At 35.0% G+C, this 13,916-nt stretch overlaps 1 protein-coding gene across 1 annotated transcript; it reads right to left on the reverse strand.

The window, feature by feature from the left end:
* Window positions 1-1,760: 1,760 nt before the first annotated feature.
* Window positions 1,761-2,684, reverse strand: LOC308263090 (olfactory receptor 5AC1-like; the record flags this gene model as incomplete). Its single annotated transcript, XM_080695958.1, has 1 exon — window positions 1,761-2,684. One exon carries the CDS (start codon window positions 2,682-2,684, stop codon window positions 1,761-1,763), a length of 924 nt encoding a protein of 307 aa, XP_080552084.1.
* Window positions 2,685-13,916: the final 11,232 nt, after the last annotated feature.

Genomic DNA, 13,916 nt, shown 5'->3' on the forward strand with positions numbered 1-13,916 from the left:
AAAAATATAAACCTTTCCCACCCAAGGAACCATGGAAAAATCTTGATAAAACAAGGAGTTAGAATTTTAATGTTCAATGTTTGCAAAACTATTGTTCCCATTGACTATGAAATTCTCTGTGATTATGTACTTCTTAGAGAGTATGTGAATGACATTACTACTTTATATAATTCTGATTGATGAAAATATGCAGGATGTATGCTTCTACCTGATATATAGACTATATCCCAAGTTAGTGGACATTACTACTAAAATAGTAAAGATATGAAGATCACAGAAAAAGTCTATGTACTGACATGTAGTGATCATAAATCTATGACAAATCTGTATGGCATATTAAAAAATCAGTAAACTGAGCTTGACTAAAGAAAGAAGAATAAGCCGGGCGTGGTGGCGCATGCTAGTAATCCCAGCATTCAGGAGGATGAGACTGGAGGATCACGGTTCGAGGACAGCCTCAGCTACTTAGTGAGGCTCTCTGAAACTTGGTGAGACCCTGTTTCAAAATAAAGAATAAAAAAATAGGGCAGGGAATGTAGCTCAGAGGTCAAATGCCTCTAGGTTCCATCCTCAGACCCGAAAAAAAAAAAAAAAGGATAAAGGCACTTCTACAGAGATTTTACAAGTTCAAGAAAAGACCTCTTAGAATGGAGACAGAGTAGCAGATTCAGCAGCGTAGATGCAGTGAGAATATCTGGGTTCTGAGGAAGCTAAACCCCAACAAACTGAACCAGAAGCCAGTCAGGTGCTGTAAGCCAGTCAGGTTCACCTTAGATTTTAGACTAAAGGACTCAACAATCTGCTATTTCTTTAGATTAAAAGATAATACAAGACAAGGAATGAAAGGAATATGTCATATATGAATAGAAATATTTTTCTTTATTGTACATATACAAGGCTATATATTAAATGGAGTAAAAAAATTAAAGAGTACATAAGAGTACCATCAAAAAGGAAGGGCATAAAACATACATATCTTTTTTAGAGTAAAAAAATCAATTTCTTTTGATTAACCAACAGTTTATTAGCACATCTGTTATTTTTTTTCTGTGACTGAAAGCTTACAAAACACAATATTCAGAAACAGAGTGCTTTGAAGTTTACTCAATAAATTGAAGAACACAAGTTTAGAAATTATTGACAACTTTTATAATTATGATGCAGAATATGACTAAATAATTCTAAATTTTTAATTATGATTTTTTATATTTTAATGAATATAAAATGCAAATGGCTTTTCAATATTTTAAACTACATAGAATCATTCATCTTAAATTTTTCAAAAAGATATATGCTACTATATTTAATCTAGCAATATTATTCTAATTTACATATTTTTGTATATTGACAAATACCTATTAATTAGAGTTTTTGAAAAGTATGTTCCTCAAGACTTGTGTAGGAGGGCATAAATACAACAAGTGATTTCCACATGTTGAGTCTTAAAAAATGTAAGTTTTAAAGAGTTTTAAACTATGCATATCTGCAAACACAAGAGTTTATTAATTTTACAGGGACTTCATAATATGGTCATTTCAGTTTTATCTTTGAGTATAGATTTAAAACGACCCGTAATTTGGATGTGTTCGTAATGTGTTGTTAGCCATTTTGGTGATCTTAAGACAAACATATTTAGCCTATTTTTAATGTAATTTGTTTTGTAACACGCATTAAGTCTAATGGGCAAAAAGTACAAGGAATTGTAGTTTATTCAAATAAAGAGTAAGACAGAAAGAAAAAGGACAGTTTCCTGAAAATCTTTATTTCTTTATCACTTTTCTCAATGCACCTAAAACTTCCTTGTTTCTTAGACTGTAAATAAAGGGATTTAAGAGGGGAATTATAATGGTGTAGAACAATGAATACATTTTACTTTGATATTTATCTTGACCAGACCCAGGACGCACATACATGAAGAAGAGCGTGCCGTAGAATAAAGTGACGGAGAGCAGATGGGCCCCGCACGTGGAGAAGGCTTTGCTTCTCCCTCCTCCAGACTTCTTTTTCAGGATGGCAAAGAGGACCCGGGTATAAGAGACTAAGATGGTCAGCAGAGAAAACTCTTGTATAACTGTGGCAAATATGAAAGCTACTAATGCATTAATAGATGGATCAGTGCAAGAGATTTTGTACAGTGGCAAGATTTCACAGTAGAAATGGTCTATTATATTGGACTTACAGAAAGTTAATCTGAATAATAATCCTACATGAATTATGGGGTGAAGAAAACCAATTACATATGACACACTTATCAACCAAGTGCAGAGTCTGTTGGACATCACCACTGGATAAAGCAAGGGATTGCAGATGGCGACATAGCGATCATAGGCCATCACTGACAGGAGGAAAATTTCGGTGGTTGCACTCCCACAAAAAACATAATATTGAGCAAAACACTCACCTAAGGAGAGCTTATGATTCTTGGATAAAAAACTGATAAGCATCTTGGGGGTCACGGAGGATGAAGTGCATGCATCAGCAAAGGCTAAACTGCTGAGGAATAAGTACATGGGGGTATGAAGGTGGGGGTCCTTCCAGATGAGCGCAATCAGTCCAAGGTTGCCCACCACTGTGATGAGGTAGATGACAAAAAACATCAGGAAGAGGGGCACTTGCAGCCCTGGACGGTCTGTAAGTCCTGTGAGGACAAACTCAGTTGCCTGTGACTGGTTTGTCTCCATCATGTATATTCACTCTAATCCCTGCAATGATAGGGTAAGTAAAAAATAATAATAATAATAATAAAGGCTCATAAAAATTATATTAAAATGCCATTGAAATTTCTTTTTGCAGATATCATTACTCATGATAACTAGTATAATGAAATACAAAGGTGCAATGCTCCTCCTAAAACCATTAAGCATTTTATATATAATTTTGAGAAATAAAGTTTATTTAAAACACACCATGGTTTTACTTAAAAGATTGATCATGCAGGAGGCTATAAGCACTAATTGACTTGATCCAATTACTTAAAATTGACTATATTAGCAAAGAATTGTTTTATGAGTTTAAGATTAAAATTTTATATTAAAATCTCTGAAAATGGTTCAGAGTCAAAAGAATTATCTTTCATCCAGGTGTGCTGGCACTTGCTTTTAATCCTAGTACTTGGGAGGCTAAGACAGGAGGATGGTGGTTCACTGACAGCCTCAGCTACTAAGTGAGGCTCTCTGCAACTTAGTGAGACCTTGTTTCAAAATAAAGAATAAAAAATAGGGATGAAGGTGTAGCTCAGAGGTAGAATGCCCCTGGGTTCCATCCCCAGTACTCAAAAAATAAAACAAAGAGTTGTCTTTCTTTCCAGGACCTTTATTATATATCTAGTGAACAAAAAATGAGTTTTGTGTTTAAGATTAATAATATATCTCCTTTCTTCCAATATATGAATGTACTGAGTCATAGGGCAGTGTGTTAAATTTCTCTTTTTCTGTTACCTTTATTTTAGTTGATTGCATATTCCTCAAAATTACTTGATAATTCTAATCAACTTATTTGATTATAAATTCTCAGAATTTGCCATATTTCTAATATAATCTTTAAATAGCTTTTTCACAAATTCTTTTCATAGTTCACTCATTCATTTAGTCAAAAGATATTTATTTAGTAACTCTTAAGTTAGAGTACTCTCATTCTTACTTTAGAATTACATAGACCTGTAACTGTTGTGTTAGGTTTCTGATGCTAAAATAATCATGTTTTAAGGAAAATAGACATTATCCACTTTCTTTTTAGTCTTGAAGGACTCCTATGAGCTATTACTAAAGATGTCAAAGAAGACAATAATTATTCAATTACTAAGAATGTCTTAATATTTCAGAAGCACATTATGAAAAAAAGACAATTGTATTTTTCCTTTGATTTTTTTCTTAGTATTAAAGATTGAACCCTGGAGATTCAAGCTACACCCAGTCCATATATATATATATATATATATATATATATATATATATATATATATACATATACATATATATGTATATATATACACACACACACACACACACACACACACACACACATATATATATATATACACACACACACACACATTATTATTTTGTTTGGGGAACAGGGTCTCACTAGATTGCTGAGAGTTTTGCTATGTTGCTGAGGTTATCTTCGAACTTGCAATCTTCCTATATCAGCCTCCCAAGTATTGGAATTAGAGGCATTTGCCAACATTTCTTTAAGTGTTAGTGTTAGGGTTAGGGAAATGTGCAGAACAGATTCTGTAGAAATCCAAGTGAAGTAGGGTATCCATGTCAGCATGAGCAGAGTGCATTTCTTTAATGGTGTATTATGAGTGATTCTGACATATATTGTATGTGTCCAAATTGCCTTGGTGACCTAAAACAGGAGCTACCACTTGGAAACAGCAGACCTAAGAGAATGATCACTTAAGAGAATTATTTTCAAGTCTTGGATTCATAATTCCCAGGTTCCTATGAAGAGATCAGACTATGTGGCTGTTTTACCAACACATATTTTTACTTCAATAATTTAGTCTAGTTTTGTATTAACATAGCCAATTTTCTTTACTCCTTAAGTGTATGCTGGCCTGGGGATAATTTTTTTAAAAGTATTCTCTCTGTAATTTGAAAACAGCATAAAAGGAATGTTAGTGAAAAACATATATCTGAGAATAATTATATTGAAAAAGTAAGAATAATAAAAGTAGGATTTGTTATATGAAAATGTCCTAGTCTCCTCGGTCCATAGGAAGACAGCCTATTTTGTTCAAAACGGTTCTGTTAGGGAAAAAAAAAAGAAATTTTTCTGGGTTTTTTTTTTTTATTAGATATTGAAAAGTAGCAACAGAGAAGCTGGTAATGTTTGCAGTAGTTATTGAATAAGCAGGATGTTATAAAAAAATCTTTCCAATTTAGGGAGTTTCTAAAGTTAAGATTAAAATTAATTTTATGTTTTAAAGAAACCAAGGAAACATTCATTAGGTTGGATCTATAATTTACCATTATTCTGAAAAAATTATTAATCAAAATGTAACAACATTTTTGCCCGGCATGCATGGTGGTGCACGCTTGTAATCCCCCGGGCTTGGGAGGCGGAGACAGGAGGATCGAGCAGGTTTGAAGCCAGCCACGCTGGCTTAAGAGACACTGTTTCCAAATTTAAAAAATGTAAAATAGGTCTGGGAGTGTAGCCTGTAGGTAGAAGGGTTTCCAGGAACCCCAGTACCACCAGAAAGCCAGCGCGGCTGGCTTCGAACCTGCGTGATCCTCCTGTCTCCGCCTCCCAAGCGCGGGGATTACAAGAGTGCGCCACTATGCCCAGCAAAATTTTATAAACTTTTGAGTTTTGATTCTACCTCTAACCTTACTTTAAGGTTTGCATGTGTAATTCTTTGGATTTTACAAGGTAGGTTTTCATCCACAGTTTTTGAAAGCATTACTTTCAATTGCTATTTAGTAAACAAAATATAAAAGTGTTTGAATGTATGGACTCTGTAACCCAATTACACAAGTTCAGAGTTTCATTCCACAGATATATAGCTGTGTATTCATCATGGTTCAGAGTAACTGAACAAAACATTTCTTTCTCTCTTTCTCCTTTCTTTCTTTCTTTCTTTCTTTCTTTCTTTCTTTCTTTCTTTCTTTCTTTCTTTCTTTCTTTCTTTCTTTTTTGTAACCCAGAGGCTTTCTAGCTCCGGGCTATACTCCCAGACCTATTTTATATTTTTTTGGGAAACAGGGTCTCACTAAGTTGCTGAGGCTGGCTTCAAACCTGTGCGATCATCCTGTGTCAGCCTCCCAAGAATGGGGATTACAAGCATGTACCACCACGCCTGGCAAAACATTTCTTTTTTTAGTTTAGAACAGTTCTCTATTGTACTTGATAAATCATCTAAAATTCACAATAAATTTGAAACTGAAATTATATAACTTTACATGGAACAAATGATAATGACATAAAGCATGCATTCTCACACAGTTTTTATAAGATGAGGTATGGGTGCCATAAGATGTAGATTTTCCTGAAGAACTCTGAAGCTGCAAGGATGAAGATATCTGACATCTCTTTCTCCTGTGTTACTTTTCCTTCAGAAATATCATTCAAGCAAATGATATTTATTGCTTTCCATCTTCAATTGTGTTTATGAAGTTAATACCCAAAGTCCCTCAATGCCACAAAAAAAAGTCTCTATAGGATAAGGTCAGTCTATTGGGCATTGTAGACTAATTAACAAATGGCTTCTGACATACCCTTTACCCATTTCCAACAATTGTTTTTATGGCTATTTTATTCAAAACCCAAAAGTACTAGAAATTAATTGTATAAAAATTGAAAATTTTGAAAAGTACAAAGAAAACAAGTTACTATAATTTCACAAACCACTGCTTGATGTAATTAACTTTTTGGCTTATACTACTCCCTATTTCTTTCTTTTTTTTTTTTTTTTGGTGGTACTGGGGTTCCTGGAAGCCCTTCTACCTCCGGGCTACACTCCCAGACTTATTTTATACTTTTTATTTGAAAACAGGGTCTCTTAAACCAGCATGGCTGGCTTCGAACCTGCACGATCCTCCTGTCTCCACCTCCCAAGCACGGAGATTACAAGAGTGCACCACCACGCCCAGCTATTTCTCCCAATTTTACTCATGATAGAACTGTATTGATGTTTACATACATATATTTTTAAAAGTAAAATTATGCTACAGCTATAAGTAATTTTTCATAAGCTATACTTAAATAATATATATAATTTATATTATATTATACAAATTATATTATACAATTAATTTAAAAACATGTTTTCCAGCTGGGCATAGTGGCGCACTTTTGTAATCCCCATGCTTGGGAGACAGAGACAGGAAGATCGCACACGTTTGAAACCAGTCGTGCTGTCTTAAGAGACCCTGTTTCCAAATAAAAATATAAAAAAATAGGTCTGGGAGCATAGCCCGGAGGTAGAAGGGCTTCCCAGAACCCCAGTATCACAAAAAACAGAAACATAAAAACAAAAAACCCATGTTTTTCTATTTTAACATTTTTCTAAAATTTGTAATAATAAAATTAATAATAACATTATACAATTAGGCTGGCGTGGTGGTATATGCTTGTAATCCCAGTCCTGGGGATGCTGAGATAGGAGGATCGCAGGTTTGTGGTCAGCCTCAGCTACTTAGTGAGGTCTTCTGCAACTTAGTGAGAACCTGTTTCAAAATAAAGAATAAAGAATAAAAAGTAAGACATGAAGTGTAGCTCTAAGGTAAAATGCCCCTGGATTCAATTGCCAGTATGCAAAATAAATAAATAAATTTAAAAAATTATATAATTAAAACTAGTTTTTCTAAGGATATGCACAATCCTAAAGCATTTTTTTTAGAAATCTGCAATGTGCCCTTTGAGAAAATTGTGCCAATGTACACTATTTCCCAAGTATTATGCTAGAAAAATTAATTTAAATACCTATGTATTTGTGTGCGTGTGCTTATATAGATTAGATGTATGCTAATAAATATATTGATATATCTATATATATAATTCAATTTGACAAGAAATATATCTGACTAAGGTGGCATATAAGTTGTGGTGGTGCATGCTTGTAATCCTAGTACTTGGGAGGCTGAGACGGGAGGAATGCAGGTTTGCAGCCAGCCTCAGCTACTTAGTGAGGCCCTCTGCAACTTAGTGAGACCCTGTTTCAAATATAAAGAATAAAAAATAAGGCTGGGGGTGTAATTTGGAGGTATAATTACATAATTACCCTGGGTTCAATCCCCAGTACAGTCAAAAAAATAATATGCATATGAATTTTTAAATAATAAATTAATAATAATAATAATTGCCAACATATGTGTGTGTGTGTGTGACTTTTTTCAAAACTACAGACTTTTATGGAGTTGTATAAAATATACTCTAATGTATGAAAATTCATAATTTAGTATTTAGGAAGACTAATAATGTATAGTTTACACAAGTTAATATATAAAATTGGTAAAATTTTAAGCAATTTAAGTTTTATAAATATTGGTTTCCTTGAGGAAAGGGCAGGAAGTGGAGAAGGAGCCGGGGAAAAATTCAAGTGCTGTGTGCATGTGTGTCATTATCACTCTGAAAGACATTTATAATGTGAGGCTATCATGCTCCAATAAATGTATAAAAGTAAAAATAAAAAGCAAATAAAATAAATGAGTATTTGTTCCTCATTTGTGAAATAAGTTTAATAATGTATACTTCCAAGGTTGTTGAAAGAGTCAAATGAGAGCATGACTGTCAAGCCTTTATCATTGCACTTGACAGTCAATGCTCAAAAAGTTAGTGAATTTAATTATTTTTGCCAGTTATATTAGTTATTCCCAAGAATATTTGCTACATTCTTTTGTAAGAGAATGGATTTGGGGGAAAGCAAAATACAGATAATAACTTATTGCCAATTTTTACTTCCAGCTCAGATCATGTAGAATTTGTAGAATATACTGAATTGATGAAGCAAATGAGACACATCCTCAAAATGATAAAAGCAGTCTAAGTATGGCATTTTTAAAGAGAAGTATTTACATATATGTATGTATTTATATTTGAATATGTGCATATATATCATTAATGCATTGTAATATACATCATAGTGTGGTTCAGGGCAATAAATACATACATACATGAAGCATTAGTTGTGTGTTTCCCTTCTGCTTCCACCCCACTTCCCCCTCCCATAGATAGGTTTTATACTGATACAAATAATTTTATGTATGAGCAAAAGGTTATTTGAGTAGTCAGCATCATCTCTTCCACCCTTCCTCCTACCCCCCTCTCTCTGATCCACCATCCCACTAATGTCTCCCCTCACTTATATGAAGTCTCATTTCCAAGTTTCTCTCTAGTTTCCACATATGAGGGTAAACATATGGCCTTTCACTTTTTGTAGCTGATTAATCTCACTGAGCATAATATTCTCAAGTTCCATCCATTTTTCTGCAGATGACATATAGTATTCGCTTTTTATGGCTGAGTAGAATTCCAATGTGTGTAAGTATCATAATTTAGTAATCTATTTGTCTACTGATGGACACCTAGGCTGGCTCCATAATTTGGCTATAATGAATTGAGCTGCTATAAACATGGAATGCATGTATCCTTATAGTGATCTGATTTGCATGCTTTGGAGATCTTCCAAAAGCATCCAATAGTATGACTGGGGTATGGTGGGGTCTTAATGTGGTACGGCAGGGTCCTAAAATGGCTCCATCCCCAGTCTTTTAAAGAATTTCCATACTAATCTCCATAGAGGTTGTACTAATTTGAAATCCCACTAACAGATTATAAGAGTTCATATTTTGCCACACCCTCACCAGCATTTGTTGTTGTTTGTATTCTTAAAAATTGGAATTTAACTGAGGTTAGATGGAATCTTAGTGTAATTTCTATTTACATTTCCTTGATTGCTAATGCTGAACATTTTTTCCTATATTTATTGGGCACTTTAATTTCTTCTTTTGAGAAATATCTATTCAAACTCATTCCCCCATTTTAATTGGGTTCTTTGTATTTTTAGTATTGAGTTTAAAGCTCTTTATTCTAGATATCAATCTTCTATTAGAAGGGTAGCTGGCAAATATTTTCTCCCATCCTGTCGGCTCTCTCTTTTAGGTTCTTGATAGTTTCCTCTGCTGCACAGAGCTTTAAATGTGATACAATCTTATTTATTGATTTTTGTTTTATTTCTTGGATTTGGAATCTTATTGAGGAAGTCTCTTACTGATGCTTGTGTGTAGAAGAATTGGTCCTATCCACTCTTACAGTAGTGGCAAAATATCTGGTCTAATTTCATTGTGACATTTCCCAAACAAATGCTACAGGCTGCATCTTTGAAACACAAAAATGTTTTCCTTTTTGATCACAATACCATTTTATTTATTTATTTATTTATTTATTTACTTATTTATTTATTTATTATTTTGGTGGTACTGGGGTTCCTGGAGCCCTTCTACTTCCAGGCTACACTCCCAGACCTAATTTTATATTTTTCTTTGGAAACAGGGTCTCTTAAGTCAGCGCGGCTGGCTTCGAACCTGCGAGATCCTCCTGTCTCCGCCTCCCGAGCACGGGGATTACAAGCGTGGGCCACCACACCCGTCTCACAATACCATTTTAACATCTGAAAAATTAACACTAATTTCTCAATATATCTTAAAGCTCTCTTTACTTATTTTTTTTTTCAACTTTGCCAATAACAATAACTTTTTGGAGATGGAGCCAATTTTTCAATTGTCTTGTGGAATATTTCATATTTTCTGAATTTGTCTAATTAGCATTATTTATTTTTCCTATTCTCATTGAAATCGTATCCACAGTCTTGATTAAACATTTTTAGCAAGAGTATTTCATAGATGAGGCTGTTCACACATTCACTCAGCACATCAGGAGACTCATGTAGTGTCTGTGCCCCACTGCTAATTTGTCTTTCCATTGTTAGTGAGGTCCCATTTCATCCCTACAGTAAAATGGAATAGCCAGTCTCCCTGCTCTAAATTTATGCTTTCCTCTTACATCTAAAAAGTAATTAATGGTATGATGCTTTGGCACTTTGTGAATATCTAGGATTCCACCAAATTTTTAGCTAAGATTTTTAACATCCTTTTATCATTCTTTCCTAAATTGCTTATGGCTTTAGGGGATTTTTAAATATTTATCTATTTATTTATTTTTTTGCAGTACTGGGGGGATAGAATTCAAGTGTGGTGTGCCTTACTAAGTAACTGAGGCTGGCTGTGAACCTGTGATCCTCTCATCTCAACCTCCCAAGTACTGAGATTACAAGTGTGTGCCACCATTCCCGGCTAAATAGTTATTTTTTAACTGTATCATTTGTTCTACATATTTTCTCTGTTATACTTTTACACAATAATAAAACATAAAAATATGACAAACTTTTTTGGAATTTTAATTTTTTAAACTTCTTTTACCTTGCCAGAAGTTCATGGTTGCTTCTTCAAATTATACATAGGTCAAATTTTTTTTTATATGTAGTCAAAATACTAGTGATTAGGAAAGGCTTGTATGGAAAAGCTTGGTTATTCAATTAACAGTTATCTATGAATGTCTTTTCTATAGGAGAACCTGGCATACTTTTACATCTTTAATAAAAAAATGTATTACTAAGTTTCGATTGCTTCAAATTTTGCTCACTGATTTTCCTTTCTTATACTTTGTAAGAAATGGATTTTTATCTGTTTCATAATCAAATTTTTTTTTCAGAAAAAAAAATCCATTTTGGGCAAAGTTGCATTTTGAAGGATTTGTCCCAAAAAGCAAATATACAATATATATGCCTAGATTTTTCAAATATAAATTTTTATTAAAAATAGTCATTATTGTAATATATTAGTGTGGCTTGTATCTAGAATATCTACCAAAATCTCACATGTCTTTTAGGAGGCTTTGTCCAAAGGTGGGGCCTCAGGGAAGTGATTGGATTATGAGGACTTTGACCTCATCAGTAGAGTAACCCACAGATAGCTGAAGGGACTACTTGGGGGTGGTTTCTACTTAGGCTGGATTCTTTGAAACCTAGAGCAAAAATAAACTTTTATTCTTCAAGCTCCTTATGTCAGATATTTTGGTCACAATGAGCAAAAGCTGCCTAGTACACAAATTTTATTGCTTTTTCACATTTAACTTTATATAAAAAATTTTTAATATAAAATAATTTCTCAACAGATAATGTGAAATTTTATATAATAATATAATAATAATTCTAGAGTGGGAACATTCATAATCTGTGACAAAACAGAGTGAGGGTGGCTTGCTGGTGTGTCCCTTCATAAGATATATGATCTCAGAAAGATTATCTTAACTTCATAAAGTAAAACATTTTATAGACTTTTTAAATCTACTCCATATATATTGAATCACCTGATCAGCTAAGCATAGTCAAAAATGCAAATTATGAGCCCTGATTTACATAGGAGAAATTGATCCACTGCCACAGCATCTTATGCAGATCTTGAGAAAGCTCGATCAGGGGATCCGCAATGGCAGAGATCCCCCATGAAGTATGTCTATAATTGGAATTTTATGTATAAGCATTATACCTAAAACTGATGGGCAGTGGCTTGTGAGAGACTCAGGCAGCAAAGATTTTTTCCCAAGGATAAACTTTGGGCCAAACATTAAGTTCAAACTGACCTTAGCTTGGGCCAATGTATAAGATTAAGTTTGAGTCAGCTCTGTGAAGTGAGACAAAGCATACTATGATTATTTAAATGTTTGACACCCTGTCCTGAAGTCTGTAAACAATAACTTTTCCTATCCTTGGAGTTCCTGCTTGCATGGCTATGCCCTTGCTTTTCTGCCAAAAAAGAAAGTATAAAAATTGTAACAAATCCTGAATAAAATGGAGACGCTTGAATCTGATCTCATGTGGCAGTTCTTTTCTCACTCGACCTCGGCTTTCTCTCACCAACACATGAACCTTGACTCTTGCTAGGGCTGGACCCCGGCAATCCACAGTCTATTTAATTCAGCTTCAAAATCTCATTTTTTAAATTTTCATTTTGTACTAGTATATTTGTGGGGATACGTACCTTTAAGAAAAAAATAATGTCAGGACTTCTGGGAAGAAGGGGACTGAGGGAAGTAGCATTTATCAGTCCTGCTGACAATCTCTCTTGCTGTAAACACAGTGTCTTAACAAGAGAAAAAAAATCCAGCATTAATGTGAACAGAGCACCAAGATTTGAAAGGCTACGGAAACAAGGCTAGAAGGCAGAAGAGAGCGCAGAAAAGTACCCTGCCCACTTTCAAAGGCGTGGCCACAGTCACTGTAGCAGAACTATTTTGCCTCACCACACCCAGACTTCCAGAGATCCCCAGCGAAACAAACCAAATGACTTGAAACAAAGTGCGGGGCTGCAGCTCTTGGTGTTGTAAGCAGTCAGCACCTCCTGCCCAGACCTGTTCTGAAGCAGTGGCGGACGAACTAACCGCATCCTCCAGAGATCCACAGCGGTGCTCAATAACAGTGGATTCAAGATGGCAACTTTTAGTGAGACAGCAGAATTCTAGTGCTTGAGATCTATAAATCAATCACTGGGAAGACTGCTTCTCCATAAGAAAAGAAAAGCAGTAAAAAAAAAAAAAAGTCAACAACAACAACAAAAAACAATAGTTGAAAAGTGGCAGAACCAGAATCAGAATAAAGAGCAGAGACCTATAAACTGCTCTACAGGATTTGCCTGGAAAATAGAGACCGGAAACCAGCAGCAGTCCCACCTGAGACTGGAGGAGCTGGCAGCTTCCAGCACTCTGGATTCCAGGGACATCCACTATTACTGTGAAGATTACCATGAGGCTGATAACTACATACCATCAGTGAAAGCAGGCAACATCTCACCCTATGCATGGCAGGCAGGAACCAAGAGAAATAGACGATTCAGCTGGACACTTCAGTGGCAGCTGAACTCATCTCTTCCAGCAGCAATCTGGAGCAGCACCCATCAATGTAAGTTAACAAACCATTCCTAAAAGTAAATGTGGCTGTACTTGGCCACAGGGGCTTACAAAGCAAGAAAATAGACTTGCGGGAACCTGAAATCTTAGGGGCTTACAATCAGACATAGCAGAAACTTGAATTACATAATACCCCATAGAAACAGAGGGAACTATAGCTAGTAGTTTGCATAGCCAAGATAGGGACTGTAGGAATTTCTCTGGTATGCCAAAAAAAATTACTCTGGTATGCCGAGAGCAACAAAGCACCAGCACCAAAAGCCAGCAAGGGCCCCTGAAATCGGCCTCCCAAAGCCAAGCTGATATCCCTGGAGCCAAGGTACCGAACCACTCAAACCCCTGCCTTGGAACTGAACACTCTGCCAGACATTAGCGGGGTGTGACAAAGGCACCATATCAGCCAGACTGCACCAAGAGGCCAGGACACCACTTGATCACAGCCAAAA

Source organism: Muscardinus avellanarius (assembly GCF_963383645.1).
Source record: "Muscardinus avellanarius genome assembly, chromosome: 5".
NCBI classification, from domain to species: Eukaryota; Metazoa; Chordata; class Mammalia; order Rodentia; family Gliridae; genus Muscardinus; species Muscardinus avellanarius.